Below are 16242 nucleotides of genomic sequence, written 5' to 3'. Positions count from 1 at the left end.
CCAAATTAACCATACCCTCATTCATTTGGATATAGAAATAATTGATTTGAAAATGAGCATGATTATTAAATGATCAGAACAAATAGTAAGAATGAACTCATCTTCAAACTATAGCACCTATCTTCCAAAAACATAAGGAAAGTTACAACTGAGTCGAAGATAGGTCTTTTAAAATGAATTACTTGTTATCATTAAAGGATTCTCAGTCCTCCAGGACATCTGATCCCACCTCTGATCTTTTGGAGGTCCGTGTTTGCTCTGCTCCTATTTTGTATTGTTTTATGGACTTTTGAGCTCGAATACTGTTTCTTATCTCCATATATTTCATAACTGAACCTATGTTCTATTTAAATTCAATGACAGATAAGTTCAATTCAATCAAAGATATAGGTTTAATTGAGAAGGATATGGAGATAACGAACAGTATTCAATCTCAAAGTCCATAAAACAATACAAAATTTAGAGCAACGAACACGGATCAGAGGTGGGATCAGGTGCCATGGAGGAGTAATTATGCCGACCGGTCACACCCGCCTTGTCACGATCAGGAAATCACGGAAAAAATCCGTCGTCAATTCAGTGTATAAATAATGGACTAACAATTGGTATGAAAAACGACAGTCAGCATTTGACTCAATGATAAATTGTATTTGCTGACAATGTCATTGTATCGACCATAGAACTTACGAAATGGTGACTTTAAACGGGACTGCTGATATTCCTGTTTCATCAACTTGCTTGTCAATAATTTACCTCGTTTTAAAAATTGTTCATACGTGGAGCATGCTCTTGCGTATCGAATCAACTGCGATATGTATACTCCGTATGCAGGTGATGAAGGTATATTGCTGCATAAGTAAGGAAAGTTGACGATAGAAAAGTTAAAGTCATCACGTTTATCATATAGCTTAGTTGTTAGATTACCATTAGCTTCTTTTTCAAGTAAAATATCCAAGTATGAAGCAGAAGTGTCGGACTCTGTGGTATCTTTTATCGCAAGCTCACCAGGATATATCGTATTGACGTAGGAATTATACCTATCTTTTTTTATTTGAAGATAGGTACAGTTGATTTAAAGACTTGAACAATAATTTTAAAACTAGCAACAATTAATACTTCTCCACAAAGGAATAAAAGCTAGGTTTAAATCAATTATACCTGTCATCCATTTTGGTATTTGTACTTTTTTTCAAATCAGCTATAACTATCTTCACAAAAATTGTGCCCATCTCCAAATGAAATAAAGATAAGTATGCATGTAATTGAATCAAAGCATTGCTTTTTTACCGCAATTAATCTGTAAATGAGTAAAATTTGTATATTACTTTCTCAGAAGTGCAAAATAGGAAACACACCACAAGATTTTGAAGATTATTTAAAAGTGATTTGCATTAGTTACGTTCACACTAATTTATTTTCTTTCTCAAAAATTTTAGCCAAAAAGCGAAGTATTCTTTTACTTTTCAAGATTAATATCGAAAAATGTTATCAAAAATGTCTTAACAAAATTCAAGGCAAATACTAATAATCTTTGGTTAAGTAATACACGGAGTTATTAAAAATTAAGTGTAAACAAACTGGAAGATTATTTGAAATATGGAATTGCATTTGGAAGCTTTCAGAAATCTATTCTTTCAAAATAAAAATGATGGACTGATTATATGTATTTTAACTTAGTGCTCAATAAAGATTGACCTTAAAAAATGCTGTGTTATCCTAGGCTCTTTCAGATTTGCAGCACAATGTGATAAAGAAACATGTCCAGAACCATCTGGTTACTGTTTCCTTACCACTTTGAACAAATTCAGAAAACTCGAACGACTAAATTGATAATGACATCTAAATGATTTATTCGTGGAATTCCATAGCATTTTAGCGATGCTCTTTTTCATTGGTTCGTTTGCAAGACAGGATGCGTCGAATTAAAAAAAAAATAATAATAAACAAGTTCTTATTCAGTTACAACACGAGCTATGTGAGACATTCAATACAGAATATGTTGTGGTTGTTGTTTTTGTTTGGGATAAGTTGTCTGGTTTTTGTGGACACGGTGAGGGTGTCAGACTTTTATCCTTTTGGTGAGGACGTTGGTGATACGACAATGCCTGCAAATGATGACGGGAGCTCGCCTAACATTTCCATTTCTGCGAAATTCCCATTTTTCAACCACCAACATGACCAATTAATCGTAAGTTTGTATAAGTTCTATACAAATTACAAATTCTTTGTATATGTACTGAGACTTTTGAATATAGAGAATATTGACTGTAAATAAGACTTATGTGTTTTCTGTTAGGTGAGTACCAATGGAGCTATTTCATTCCTGACCCCAGTGCCTGAATATACTCCGGATCCTTTTCCGCTGGACGGGGACCGCAGACTTCTCACTCCCTTCTGGGCAGACGTGGATACTACAAAAGGGGGGCATGTCCGATACAGGGAAACTACAGACCCCAATATACTAGACAAAGCTTCTCATGAAATCAAGGCATATTTTCCTGACTTTAGTCGTTTTCACGCTGCTTGGGTTTTTATAGCTACGTGGGATAATGTAGCCTTTTTTGGATGTTCAAGTAGTGGTTGTTTAAAGGTAATAAATTTTTTATTTTGTTTGTACTATCGAATTAGTTTTCTTGCCTTTCATTGTGAACAGTTTCCTATGGTATCAATTATACAGTATGATTCTTTTTTAGATATTAATTTTACCTGGTTTTACATGATAAACATTATTCTGTTTTATAATATTATCTGTTGAAGCAAAATACTTTTCAAGCTGTACTGATAACAAATGGACAGCATTCCTTTGCCATTTTTAATTATGCAAACATTGAATGGACAACCGGAACTGAGAGTGGGGGAGACGAAAACAATGGACTCGGAGGGACACCTGCTCAGGTGGGTTTGTCTGTCAGACTATCGGTGTGTCTGTATGTGGCATTGTGAGGGCTCTGTACAATACCGGTATAATCTGGTAATCTTTTATGCCGCACTGTTCATATGAGATTTATCATTTTGCTATTGATAATCGTTATTTTAACACTTTTATCTATTTTCTCTTCTGACATTTTCTGACAGTTAAATAGTGTCATCCTTGTATTTATGATGATTAAAGTAATACACACTAAAACTTGCGCCAGTTTAAATAAGGTTGGAAATTTTTATATTTTGTTTACCAGTAAAATTTACAAAAATACTGTAAATTACACCATTAAAATTAAACGCGTTATAAAGTTATCAAATTATAATTATTTGTAATCCTGCCAGGAGAGAACTGGCTATTTTTAAATAAATCCATCGCGTGACTACGTCGCAACTTTTCGATTGATTAACAAACATGGCGTCAGGAAAACGAGGTAGGCCGTTTCATATACAACTCACGTTTGACGTGGACGGCAAGCGTCTAACTCTTAATGATACTTATCTTTTAATGTAATCAGTATGAACCATCTATACTCTGTTATGACGCACATTAACTTTTACTAATAATGCAGCATACCTCGTTGTCTATGATTTCCCATGGACATGCTTGTCTATACATATGTCTACTGTTACCGTATTTCCTTCATCAAAAGACTGAATTTTTAATTGCAGTTTTGTTATTACATCGACTGGTATGGTAAACTTTTGTGAAAAGTATCCTCTTTTCATTACACTCCATGTGTTTCAAATTATTTAATCATTTTGTTTCACACAGAAATCGGCGATCATATAGCGTGTATTACTTTAATGCTACGTTTTCTAATGTCTTAATTTACACGATACTCTGACGTCTTACACGGTAAGTAAAATTTAATCTTGTGCAATATTACAATAAGACGCATTCTGAGCATGAGTTATAAATCAAACAGCCAGAGTTTATCAGTGAAATCATTACTAACATCCGTTTAGCAAATGTGTGTGTTTTGTTGAATTAAATAGGTAATGATTAAAATACTATTTGTTTTTATTTCTTTTTAAAAGTTCATTGATTATATATATTAAATTTGACTGCTGAAAAGTCAGTAAAAATATTAACTAATTTATCCATTATATTTTTCTTTGTTTCTATTTCCTTGACAAGAAGTAGTTTATAATGATTTATAGGCAGGATTCAATGCCGGTGACGGGAAGGTGTTTGATGCAGTTAATGGGTCACAGACACCAGACATCATTACGATAAACGAGAAAACCAATGTCAATGTACCAGGAAAGTTTGTGTTTAGGATAGATTCGTCAAAAGTGATAACAGGGGGATGTAACACCAAAGGTAAAAGACATTATACATTACATATGTGGAGATTAGAAATAAGAACGGAGCAAACATGGACCTCCAAAACATTAGAGGTGGGATCATGTGCCATGATGGAGTGAGCATCCCCTGGTCACACCTGTTTTAAAATACTTTCTTATCAGAGAATGTTTATAAGTCCTTATGTTTACCTTTTTTATTAAGAAAATTTTATAATTAATCTGCTTCTTTTGCTTTTCATATCAGTTTTTAATTTTCAAACTTTGCATAATTAATTTATATGCCCCCTACTTGTGTTGAGAAAATAGCTGCTTTCAGGACAATTGACTTCTGAATCATTAATTAACATAAAGATTCATTATTTACTTAATAGCTTTTTTCTATTCTATTTTAATTTATTTAAAACAAATGACTCTTACGCATCTGAGTAATTCTTTTAAATATCATGTCAAAAATGAACACATTGGAATTTCTTTGAGATATTCAGTGTAACCTGAAAACAATTTTATTGACATCTAGTAAAATCATGGTTGATTATAACTACAGGGACCATGATAATTTCACCAAGAAGCGGCCCTTTGTTTGGAGGTCAGCATCTTACATTGAGCGGACCTTGCATTGATCAGTACGATGTCTTTAAAGTCAGGTTCAGCGGAATAGGGAAGACTTTGACGTGTGAGAAGAAGAATCAATATAGCTTTTACTGCATCACACCTAGGTTTGACAATACTGGAAAAATCACAGTACAAGTATCATTACATAGTAAAACCAAACGGATGAGTGACACGTATTTGAATGGATATTACACTGTTTGTAAGTATTTAATTTTACTTAAGGATATTTACCTCTAGAAACCATCAATTTATTTGAACCAGCATGTTCTGGATAGATCAAAATTTGAAAAGGACTCCAATTCAGTAAGGGAAGATTTCCACAGAAGTTAAATATTTTACTTATTTCCTCTTTGGCTTGACTAGCATTAATAACAGAAGATGGCACTAACTTTTTAACAACTACTAGTAATTTTATAAAACAAAAAAATCTGCAAAAGAATAATTTAAAAACTTATTATACTTTTTTTTATTACATCTTGGTTCCAATTTGCAACTAACGTACCATTTCAAAACCATTTAATTCATTTTCAACACGAACCATGAAGGTCAAAAATCAAATTCTATAACTTAAAATGCTGTGGAATTTTTTTTACAACATCATGGATAAGAATTGTTAATTATTTGCCCATCTGTTATCTCATCTTAATGTCTTGTCAAAGAACTTTTAATAAAAACTCCTCTTCAAGAAACAGGAAGGGGAAAAAACAAAACGTGTTTGAAAGACAAAGTATCGAAAATGCTCCTTTATAAATTTTTGGCAAGCTACTTTTGATAAATTAGAGAAATGGAAGAGTTAACTTTGTTTTTTTTTTAAATGTTTGTTTCAAAATTAATTTAATTTACGTTGATCACGTAGAATATCTAAATCATTGCAGTGAATCCAGTCTTTTGCAAAGCTAATGTAATTCGTAATGACCCGGACAATTGGAAAAATGGTTCACAGTCAATATCGTGGAAAAATAATGTACCGGAACTAGAAAATAGTAGCACGGTCGATCTTGAAGTACACGCACTGAAGGTAACTTATACTCACACTTGAATTTTTCTTTTTGAAAAATATAGTATTCTAAACTTTCACTTCTTAATAATTGTTATTTATTAATAAGTAAAATTCTTATATGAATAGAAATACATCCTTTCAAATGTAAATTTAAAATGCCATGCTGATATTGAATAAACTTCAAATCAAATTTCTTTTTACTTCAGGAAAAAAATGGGAAATTAGACTTTGAGTGCTCAAATACAGTAGCAAATATTTCAAATTCTATTGGTACGACAAACTTTAATTTCAACATCACTCAGCAAGTCGCCTTACTTAAGATAAAGTCCCGTGTAAAAAGAAGGGGAATGTAAGTTTATATTATTTTGGACTCCATATTTGGGACATTTATCATTACAATTGATAAACGCATACTACATAATGTGTGCAGTTACAAAAAAGGAATTAAATTTTTGTAGGCCATCCCCTGGAATATGGTCTGATGTTTTCCTAATATCACAGTCAGGAGAAGAAGCCCGGCAGATCTGTAAAAACTGGATTAACTCGGAAAGTTCGTTTCCAGCAGTAGACCCCGGTGAACCCTGCCCATGTACGATACAGCAGGCTCGTGTAGACTACGTAAAATATCAACCCGATCCTGATTGCAACATGTTCCAAAAGGAATCAAATGAAAAAGCCAACTGTCGCTATAGACGTGATGCCCAACATTGTGTAAGACTACCAAGACCAAGGTATTCATCTTACAAAATATTTTATTTATTTTTGATAATTTGTTCGTCCACATAATATTTATGTTTCTCTCTATTCATTTATCAATATTTACATTTCCAAAAAAATTCCCCTATGATTCTTTACAAAATAAAATGCAGTATATTTTCTCATGAACTACATTAGGTATGCACCACGAGTAAACATGAATATCTCCATTGTTACGTAATAATACCGCTCTTGACATCAAAAAGTAAAAAAAAATATGGTGCACACTGTTTCGTATTAAAAATGACAGTTGAACGGCGTAAATTTATGGCAAGTCATCAAAAAAAATAATGTAAATATAAGAAATGAATTTAACTTTTTGAAGATTCATGAGGTATATGAACTTCATCGCTTCACTCCGGCATATTTATCATGAAGCGCCGGTGTGAAGCGTCGTAGTTCATAACCTCAAGAAACTTCAAAAATTAAATTTAAATATGTAGTATTTTGGTAATACAAAGAATAATAGACATGATTTGAGTATTTCAAAAGTTACATTTCCGTTAAGGTAACCTAGTTTGCAAAATATACTATTAAGCATTGTATTGTTTTTAAACCAATATTAGGGAGTATATATTTCAATTAACGTTTTGAGTCATTTTTTTTTCAAAACTCGAGACTTTGGATTATTCCGTCTACCTGGTCATAACGTTTTACGGCAGTTATGACAAGGGATACTTACTCCTCCTAGGCACCTGAACGACCTCTAAATTTTTCGGGGTTAAAATTTCATGCCATATTCAGAAATTTTTATTGTTTGTAGGTGTTATTTTAATTACCGTTCGTTCTCTAGACTTTTTTTTTTATTTTAGAATGCATTTGAATGTATTGTTCTTGTTAAAATGATTTTATGAAGCTCATCTTTTATTTCACAATTAATACAAAATATGAGTTTAGAACTATAATTTTTATTTTCATTCTTGGAAAGCAAAGATGGCAGTGATAACGTTTGCTGTTATAATACAAATGGAAATTTAATAGACTCCAGGGTAGAAGAAGGAGGCACATATCAACGATATCACTATGGTGAGGGTGTTCCTTACGTCAGCAACTTTTACTATGACGTCATGCCGTTTCTGCAGTGTTGTCGTTTTTCACAGCCGTCCGCGAACGATACTTCCGCTAAAGAAGATACGTACAGCCTCTGTCAAAATTATCTAAAATTAAGGAATTATAGCTCGTGTCAAAATTACGAGCCTCCAAGGCTAGGTAATTAAAATGAATAAATCACATTAAACTTTGTGTTACAAGAGATAGGATATACTTTGTCTCCTTACATCCCTACTGTAATAGCATTTGCTTCTATAAATACAGCAAAACAATCAAATAAGTTTACAAAGAATATGCTAAGAGTATTGATTGATTGAAGAAATCTACCTACAAAAAGCACACAACCGCCATTTTTCTATGTTTTTGACCTACTATGAACCAGTTTTGGAATGAAATTAATCTATAATTGATATAAAGCGTCTCATTGTTTAAAGCTAGAACGAGCGGTGACCCTCACATGACTACCCTAGATGGGTTCAGTTATACATTTAATGGAGCCGGTGAGTTCGTGTACATATACACAGAAGATGAACTATTAAAAAGCCAAATCCGCTTTGAGCAATTAAGAAAAGACGACGGTAAGATAAAAAGACATCACCTCTTTTGAGCATTAACTTTAAATAATTTCATGGATTATCAAAAATATTTTCATCTCTAAGATACTTTCATTTATGATAAGGATCGTTTGTTCCTGCAACTGTAGCCACGGCTGTAGTAATGGAGTATGGAAATAGTTCCGGGCGTTTAGAAGTTCGCCTTAACTCGATCAGAACAGTTGATGTTCTCCATAATTCTGAACTTCTAGTGTTTGAGGAGTCAAATTGGATGGATCTTAACGGTATTTTAATTAAACACTTTAAATCTATTGACGCTACATAATGTTCTATACTACATTTATTTATCGTATATTGATTTCTAGGTGTGTCCATCCTCTTGCTCCCGACTGAAAGCAATAGTTCAGACGCTTCACTGATGGTTATGTTGAAAGATATCAAAATATCTTTCAACATACAAGCCTCAAAGAGGATAATGAATGTTCTACCGATTGCTCATGGGGATGAGATCAAAGGTTTGTATATGAATTGCAGGAGCCAAGTCATATTACTGGTAAAGTTGGATATAATAAAGAAATCTTTTTAAGTCATAGTATAAATATAATTTTTATGTCACCGTAAACGAAGTTTACATATTGGGGGCATATTTTTTGTACTCTCTCTCTCTCTCTCTCTCTCTCTCTCTCTCTCTCTCTCTCTCTCTCTCTCTCTCTCTCTCTCTCTCTGCCTGTTTGTCTGTTTGTCTGCAAAAACTTTAACCTTGTCCATACCTTTTGATTTAGTGGGTCCATGACTTTTATATTTCACATGTGTATTTCTTGTATCAAAAACTTTCTTTGAGTACAACGACCTTTTGAACTTAACCTTGGAGTTTGACCCCCTTTTACGTATAAATTTTAAACTTTTACTTTGGCCATATCTTTTGAACAGTAGATACCAGCACATTAATACTTTACATATGTATTTTTTGGTTAAAGACCTTTCATTGGATCCAACAACCTTGATCCTTTTGACCTAGACCTTGTAGATTTCCGTACCTGTGAAAAAACGTTAACATTGGCCATAACTTTTGAACGGTTTTCATTCTTCATATATCTTATCCTTGTGAGGAGAACCTTTATTGGATACCAAGCACTTTGACACTTTGACCTTGACCTTTGAATTTGACCTACTTTAAAAAAAAAAGCAAACCTTGACAAAAACTTTCGAAGAGTTAGGGCTAGGGCTTCCATACTTCACATATGTATTCTTCGTGGCAAGACCTTTCATTGAATACTAATTGCCCCTGACCTTGGAGACTTCCTTATTTATCAGTGTCTATGAAAAACTTTAATTTTGGCCTACCTTCATATTTCACAATTGTATTTCCAGTGAGAATACCCTATTTTGAATACCAATATATCAAATTTGCATTTAAGAAAAGTTTAACCTTCTCTTTATGTTGCCATACGGGGGCATCTGTGTTTCACAAACACATATTATTCAAAATTATCTTTATACTTTTTTTTTGTTCTTTATAGGTTTTTAATTAGTTTAGTTATTTTAGTCAATGTAAAAACAATGCTCTTTTTTTTAAACTTTATTATACCCCCCGCTTGAAAAGCGGGAGGGTATATAGTAATCGGTATTTCCGTCCGTCTGTACGTCTGTCTGTCCATCCGTCTGTACGTCTGTCCGTCCGTCCGTCCGTCCGTCCGTCCGTCCGTCTGTTACGCTTTGGGGTACCCATCTCTTATCAGCAACTCCTCTCATACCACTGAAGGAAATTTAATGAAACTTTCACAGAATCTTAATTACATATTGCCATTGTGCACCTCCTATTTTACTTTTTGATCTGACATATATTTTGGATTTTCCAGAGCAAAACATGGATACTGCCAATATATTCATATGGGAGGTGGGGGGTATCATTTAGTGAGCTCATTGCTCACAGTACCTCTAGTTTTACATTAATTTTTCATATTGTCATTTGCATGCTCCGTTAATTTGTTTTGTTTATTTAAAGGAAAACTAAAAGGACTGCTTGGAAATTATGATGAGAACCCATCAAATGATCTTTTGTCCTCGGATGATCAACTATTATCGCCGAATGCCAGCGATGTCGTGATATATAATAAGTTTGGAATGTCTTGTATGTTTTTTTTTCTTTCAGCTTTATTTTTGGTAATTTATAGAAATCGCAAATTAGAGTTATAAAATAAAGAAAAGTTATCAATATCGGATATGTTCAAGAATCTTTTAAACATCAGAACTGGGATGAGTCCTCATCTCGTAAGTTCTATGTCGAAACAATGCCTTTGTCAGCAAATACAATTTGTCATTGAGTCAAACGCTGATTGGGGTTTTCATCCTGACTGCTAGGCTATTATTTTCCCACTGAGTTGTTAACGGATTTTCCCGGTTTTTTCCCAAACATGAAAAGGAGCACACGGCAGGTGTGACCGATCGCAGAGAATGCTCACTCCTCCATGGAAACATACCATCTCTGATGTTTTGGAGGTCTGTGTTTGCTCTGCTCCCTTCTTGCAATGTTAAATTGGTTTTTGAGCTCGAATATTTTTGTTATCTCCACATATTGCGTAAGAAAATTTCAAAAGGTATATTTTATTAATTTATGCAAACATTGATAATGTAATATTAAAGGAAATTCTATTAGGATACTTTAATTTATAAAGTAATTAAAGTAATAATTTAAACACAAATATAATATAAGAAACGCATGTAATCTTTTTATGGAAAATGATTTCAAACATACTATTTCGTGGGAAGTTGAGACCGGTTCTTTGGGTAAGACTGTATAAACCGAAATAGACTGCTCAATGGCCCTAAGTGCCGAGTATAGGACGAATTTTTTAGCTCTTCACCGGCAACTGGTGGCGTCTCCATATGCGTGCAAAATTCTAAAGAGGGACGTTAAATAACATACAATCCATCAATCAATCAACCAAGCATTCTGTTTGCCAATTTACTTTCATTAAGTCCGGAGATAATAAACCCTGCCCTGATTACCTAATCTGTTGACCCCGTCAATTCAATGAATGTAGGCACATAATTGGAAGCCAAATGCAAAAATTCTATGTCGTGGGATGAAGGAAATCCGAATTTTCTTAGAACAAACAATTGTTTAGTAAATTTTTACATCACATAACTATGCTACAAGAGACAAACTGGGAGGATGCAAACAGCTTAAACGTTTTCAACCTAATCATGAAAAATGTTACGTTAAAAAAGATGAGAGGAGCTCCGCCCAATATATTACATGCCTGACTTTAATGGCCATAGTTACAGATTCACATTATTAAGCTTACAGTTCAATGTTTTGAATTTATGGGGATATTTTTTACATAACTGCTGATGAACAAGAGACAAACTTTATTTTAAACTATTTAAAATAAAGTTTGTCTCTTGTTCATAATTTTTTCATGCAAGAGATTTTCTATTAGCTCATTTGTTCAACTTACAACAACCTTCACCACTCCCTCAAACTAGTTGAAATAGAAATTCATCATTATAGGGGTCATCAACGAGACGGAGTCCCTGTTCACGTATGAGCCTGGTAAGAGTTTTGCTGACTATCATCAGCCCTCATTCCGTCCCGTGTTTGAGTCCTCCGTGTCGGTTACAGAGGAAGTGAGGGCGGTGTGTGGAGAAGACAAAGATTGTATTTTTGATTTCTCTGTCACGGGATTACGTGACGTAGCGGAGCAGTCCCGAACTTTCCAGAAACAGTTTCAGGAATCCCAACAGGCGGCTGTGATAGGTAAAATAGTTATCTATATATCAAACATAAATTACATTGATATCCCAATATCAGGTAGTCTAAATCTTAATTTCGGGAATCGTATATGATTTTGATTAATGTATTTTAATTACAGTGATTACTTGCGATGACTTGCCAACGGTCGCTGGAGGCGTGTGGAAATCGACCAATGGAAATCTAGAAAACTCGTCTGCCGTCTTCATTTGCAGAGATAGGTACAGTTTGTCTGGCAGCTCCAGAAATATTACATGCAAGAATGGGTATTGGGAACCGTATGGAAATATTTCATGTTTACGACATGATAGCGTTGTTAAAGATCAACAAACCAACGCCACTACACCTTCAACAAATGTTCCCGTCTACATTGGAGTTGGAGGGGCACTCCTTTGTATCTTCATCTTTTGTGTAATTCTTTTTATATCTATGATGAAGAAACGGAGGTAAGCAGATTTTAAATAATAAATGATTTTTATCTTCAAATGACAATTAGATGAAAAGAGAGTAAATAAAATTTACTTTAGCAATAAAATCACGTTATTACTTGATATTTCAAAGTGATATATTTTCATATGAAAAAATATGTTATTTTTATTTATGATTTTAGCATAAAATATGAATGTACCATTTCAGTTTGTCTCGTTAGTATAAAAAAAATCGAATGTTTGAAATCATTTAAATATCCTTGAACATTGGGAAAAAAGTCCGGTGTTATTCAAATGAAATAAATTTTATCATTGGTACAAATAGAAAACCATATCAAGTGTTATAAATATTGGAATTTGGAATTGCTTCCACCTCCTCTGCTGGATTAGCGATCACAATTCGCAATTGTCATCTCTTTTGTCCCATGTTTGCCCCTTTATCCCGTGGATATGACTCATTTTATATTTTCAAACCCAACACTTAAGTAAAATGTGACGTCACAATAGTTTATGCGTTAGTTTGATGAAGTAAAATAGATTGGAGTCCTATACAAAAAGAGTGTAACACTTTGGTTGTGAATTATCAAACATGGGGTAAAAAGAATCTCGCGTAACTTATAATTGGATATGACTTTTATCCAAATCGTTGTGTGTTTTTCTGCCCTCGCCAAGGCTCGGGGATAAAAAAAAACCACAACTCGTTGGGAAAAAAAATCACATCCAACTACAAATCTTTGGTTAACCTATATTTATCGCATTATTAATTAATTTAACAATTGAGGATTAACACATTCTTATTTACAGGTTTAAGGGATTGAATATCCATACTGGAGTCGGAACATCGAAGATCACCCAAGATGCCCAGGAAGAAGGTTTAAGTGCAGAGTTATCTCAAATGAATGTTAATAAATCAATGTCGCCTGCACGTTAATTGCTTTTTACAATTTAAATATCAAAGAATTAAATCTTCATTAACATTTTATTCTACAAGTGTAATATTTTGAATAGAAATGAGACTTTTTTATTTACTTTTTTGTATACATGTTATAAGAATGTGGCAAATTGCTTTGATGTTTTGCTGAAAATAACTCTTGTTTTTTTTTTTTTTACCAAAATATACATTTCTAGGGAGATTGGGGATGGGATGAAGGAGGGCAATATTAAATCAGTATTTGTTATTTACATTAGCCTACCTAGTGTACAAATATCATTTATTTTTGACCAAAAAGAATTAAATGATTCAAATCTTGAATTGTTGTTTATTTTGTATATTTCCTCCACTTGCTTTTTAGCTCACCTGAGCCGAAGGCTCAAATGAGCTATTCTGGTGGTCAAAATTTGTCTGTTGTCTGTCGTCGTTGTCGTTGTCGTCGGCGTCGTTGTAAACTTTTCACATTTTCATCTTCTTCTCAAAAACCACTGGGCCACTTTCAACCACACTTGCCATAAAGTATCCTTGGGTAAAGGGAATTCAATTTTATTCAAATGAAGGGCCATGCCCTCCAAGGAGAGATAATTATGAATAAGTGAAAAAGTAATGGCATTTTTAAAAAAATATTCTTATCAAGAATTACTGGGCCAAGAAAGATGAAACTCATGTGAAAGCATTCTTAGGTAGTGTAGATTCAAGTTTGTTCAAATCATGACCCCCAGGGGTAGGGTGGGGACACAATGGGGGTCAAAGTTTAACATAGGAATACAAAGGAAAAATCTTTAAAAATCTTCTCCAGAACCACTTGGCCAGGAAAGATGAAACTCATTTGGAAGCATCCTCAGATGGTGCAGATTCAAGTTTGTTCAAATCGTGACCTCCGGGGGTAGGATGGGGTCAAATTGGGGGTCAAAGTTTAACATAGGTTTACAAACTAGGGAATATCTTTAAAAATCTTCTTCTCCAAAACCACTAGATCAGAAAAGTGAAAACTCATGTGGAAGCATCCTCAGATAGTGTAGATTCAAGTTTGTTCAAATCATGACTCCCAGGGGAAGGGTGAGGCCACAATCTGGGGGACAAAGTTTGATATAGGAATACATAGGGAAAATCTTTTAAAATCTTCAACTCCATAACTACTGGGCCAGGGAAGATGAAACTCATTTGGAAGCATCCTCAGGTGGTGCAGATTCAAGTTTGTTCAAATCGTGACCTCCAAGGGTAGGATGGGGCCATAATGGGGGTCAAAGTTCAACATAGGTTTACATACCAGGGAATGTCTTTAAAAATCTTCTTCTCCAAAACCACTAGACCAGAAAAGAGGAAACTCGTGTGGAAGCATCCTCAGGTAGTGTAGATTCTTCAAGTTTGTTCAAATCATGCCTCCCAGGGGAAGGGTGGGGCCACAGTCTGGGGATCAAAGTTTAACATAACAGGAATACATAGGGAAAATCTTTTAAAATCTTCTATTCCAGAACTACTGGGCCAGGAAAGTTGAAACTCATGTGGAAGCATCCTCAGGTAATGCAGATTCAATTTTGTTCAAATCATGACCCCCATGGTTATGGTGGGGCCATGATGGGGGTCAAAGTTTAACATAGGAATACATAGGAAAAATCTTTAAAAATCTTCTTCTCCAAACCAGTGGGTCAGGAAAGATGAAACTCATTTGGAAGCATCCTTAGGTAGTGCAGTTTCAAGTCTGTTGGTTTGAACATATTTTATTGTCAAGATATTACAACAAAAAGATTGGACACAAGTGCTAAATACTTAGAACTTCTGTTCAAATCATGACCCCTAGTTGTATGGTGGGGCCATGATGGGGGGGTCAAAGTTTAACACAGGAATACATAGGGAAAATCTTTTAAAATCTTCTTCTTACACCAATGGGCCAGGAAAGATGAAACTAATTTGGAAGCATCCTCATGTAGTGTAGATTCAAGTTTGTTCAAATAATGATCCCCAGGGGTATGGTGGGGTTATGATTGGGGGAGGTCAAAGTTTAACATAGGAATATATAGGGAAAAACTTAAAAAACTTATCAAGAACCACTGGTCCAGTAAATATGAAACCCACGTGGAAGCATCCTCAGGTAGTGTAGATTCAGGTTAGATATAAATCATGACCCCCAGGGGTATGTTTGAGCCATGATTGGGGGTCAAAGTGTAACATAGGAATACATAGGAAAAATCTTTAAAAATCTTCTTCTCAAGAAAAGCAAAGCCATGATTGGTCATAGTTATATGGAAGCAGCCTCATGTGGTGTAGATTCAAGTTTGTTCAAATCATTATCCATATTGAACCCAATTTAATATATAAATTTTTCAATGCTGAACTGATTTTGCTTTTAATTTTACATAGCCAGAGGTCAGGTGAACGATGTGGGTCTGGGCCTCTTGTTTCGTTATCTCTTGGGATTCAGAGAGTGAGATACTGTATATGTTTGTTCATTTGATCTATCTGTTTCCACTCTAGGTGGTCATAATTTACAGAATAAACTCTATCTTCTAACTGAAGGACCAAACTATGTCACATTTTAATAATAACTTTTCTTACTTTGGTGGAATAGACAATTCATATTTTGGAAGATTAATGGGAGTGTTCTGTAGATGTAAAAGGATGTCCTGGGTATCGTTTATGATCAAGCTCAAATCTACATAACGAGAGAATCCATTCCAGATTTGTCTTTTCTGTTCCTGAGAAAAAAATAGATTTTTTTTAAATTTATCTTGTAACTTTACTTATTATGGCCCAACCTATCCGTTTATGGTCATTGCATTACTTAAGAAAAAGCTTTATATAGGAGTTTCAACTTGTCTTGTCTAAAAGACTTGTAAAGAATATTATTATTCATATAAAAACGTATGAAGTGTGGCTTCAACCTATTCCAGGTTATTGTGTTTTGAAAAAAAACTTGAATCTGTACT

At 34.0% G+C, this 16242-nt stretch overlaps 1 protein-coding gene across 1 annotated transcript; it reads left to right on the top strand.

Annotated features, from left to right (window-relative positions):
* The first annotated feature begins 1971 nt into the window (after nt 1-1971).
* LOC134244897 (protein mesh-like) lies at nt 1972-13315 on the top strand. Its single transcript, XM_062727131.1, has 15 exons — nt 1972-2188; nt 2297-2590; nt 2758-2895; nt 4084-4246; nt 4775-5041; nt 5718-5860; nt 6049-6191; nt 6301-6573; nt 7527-7807; nt 8083-8226; nt 8328-8486; nt 8568-8755; nt 11785-11962; nt 12078-12402; nt 13189-13315. Exons 1-15 carry the CDS (start codon nt 1997-1999, stop codon nt 13313-13315), a joined length of 3015 nt encoding a protein of 1004 aa, XP_062583115.1. The 5' UTR covers nt 1972-1996.
* Nucleotides 13316-16242: the final 2927 nt, after the last annotated feature.

Source organism: Saccostrea cucullata, unplaced genomic scaffold (assembly GCF_032062105.1).
Source record: "Saccostrea cucullata isolate Sc308-1 unplaced genomic scaffold, CSIRO_AGI_Scuc_v1 ctg365, whole genome shotgun sequence".
In the NCBI taxonomy this organism is placed as follows: domain Eukaryota; kingdom Metazoa; phylum Mollusca; class Bivalvia; order Ostreida; family Ostreidae; genus Saccostrea; species Saccostrea cuccullata.
This window is presented reverse-complemented; position numbering and strand designations above follow the sequence as displayed.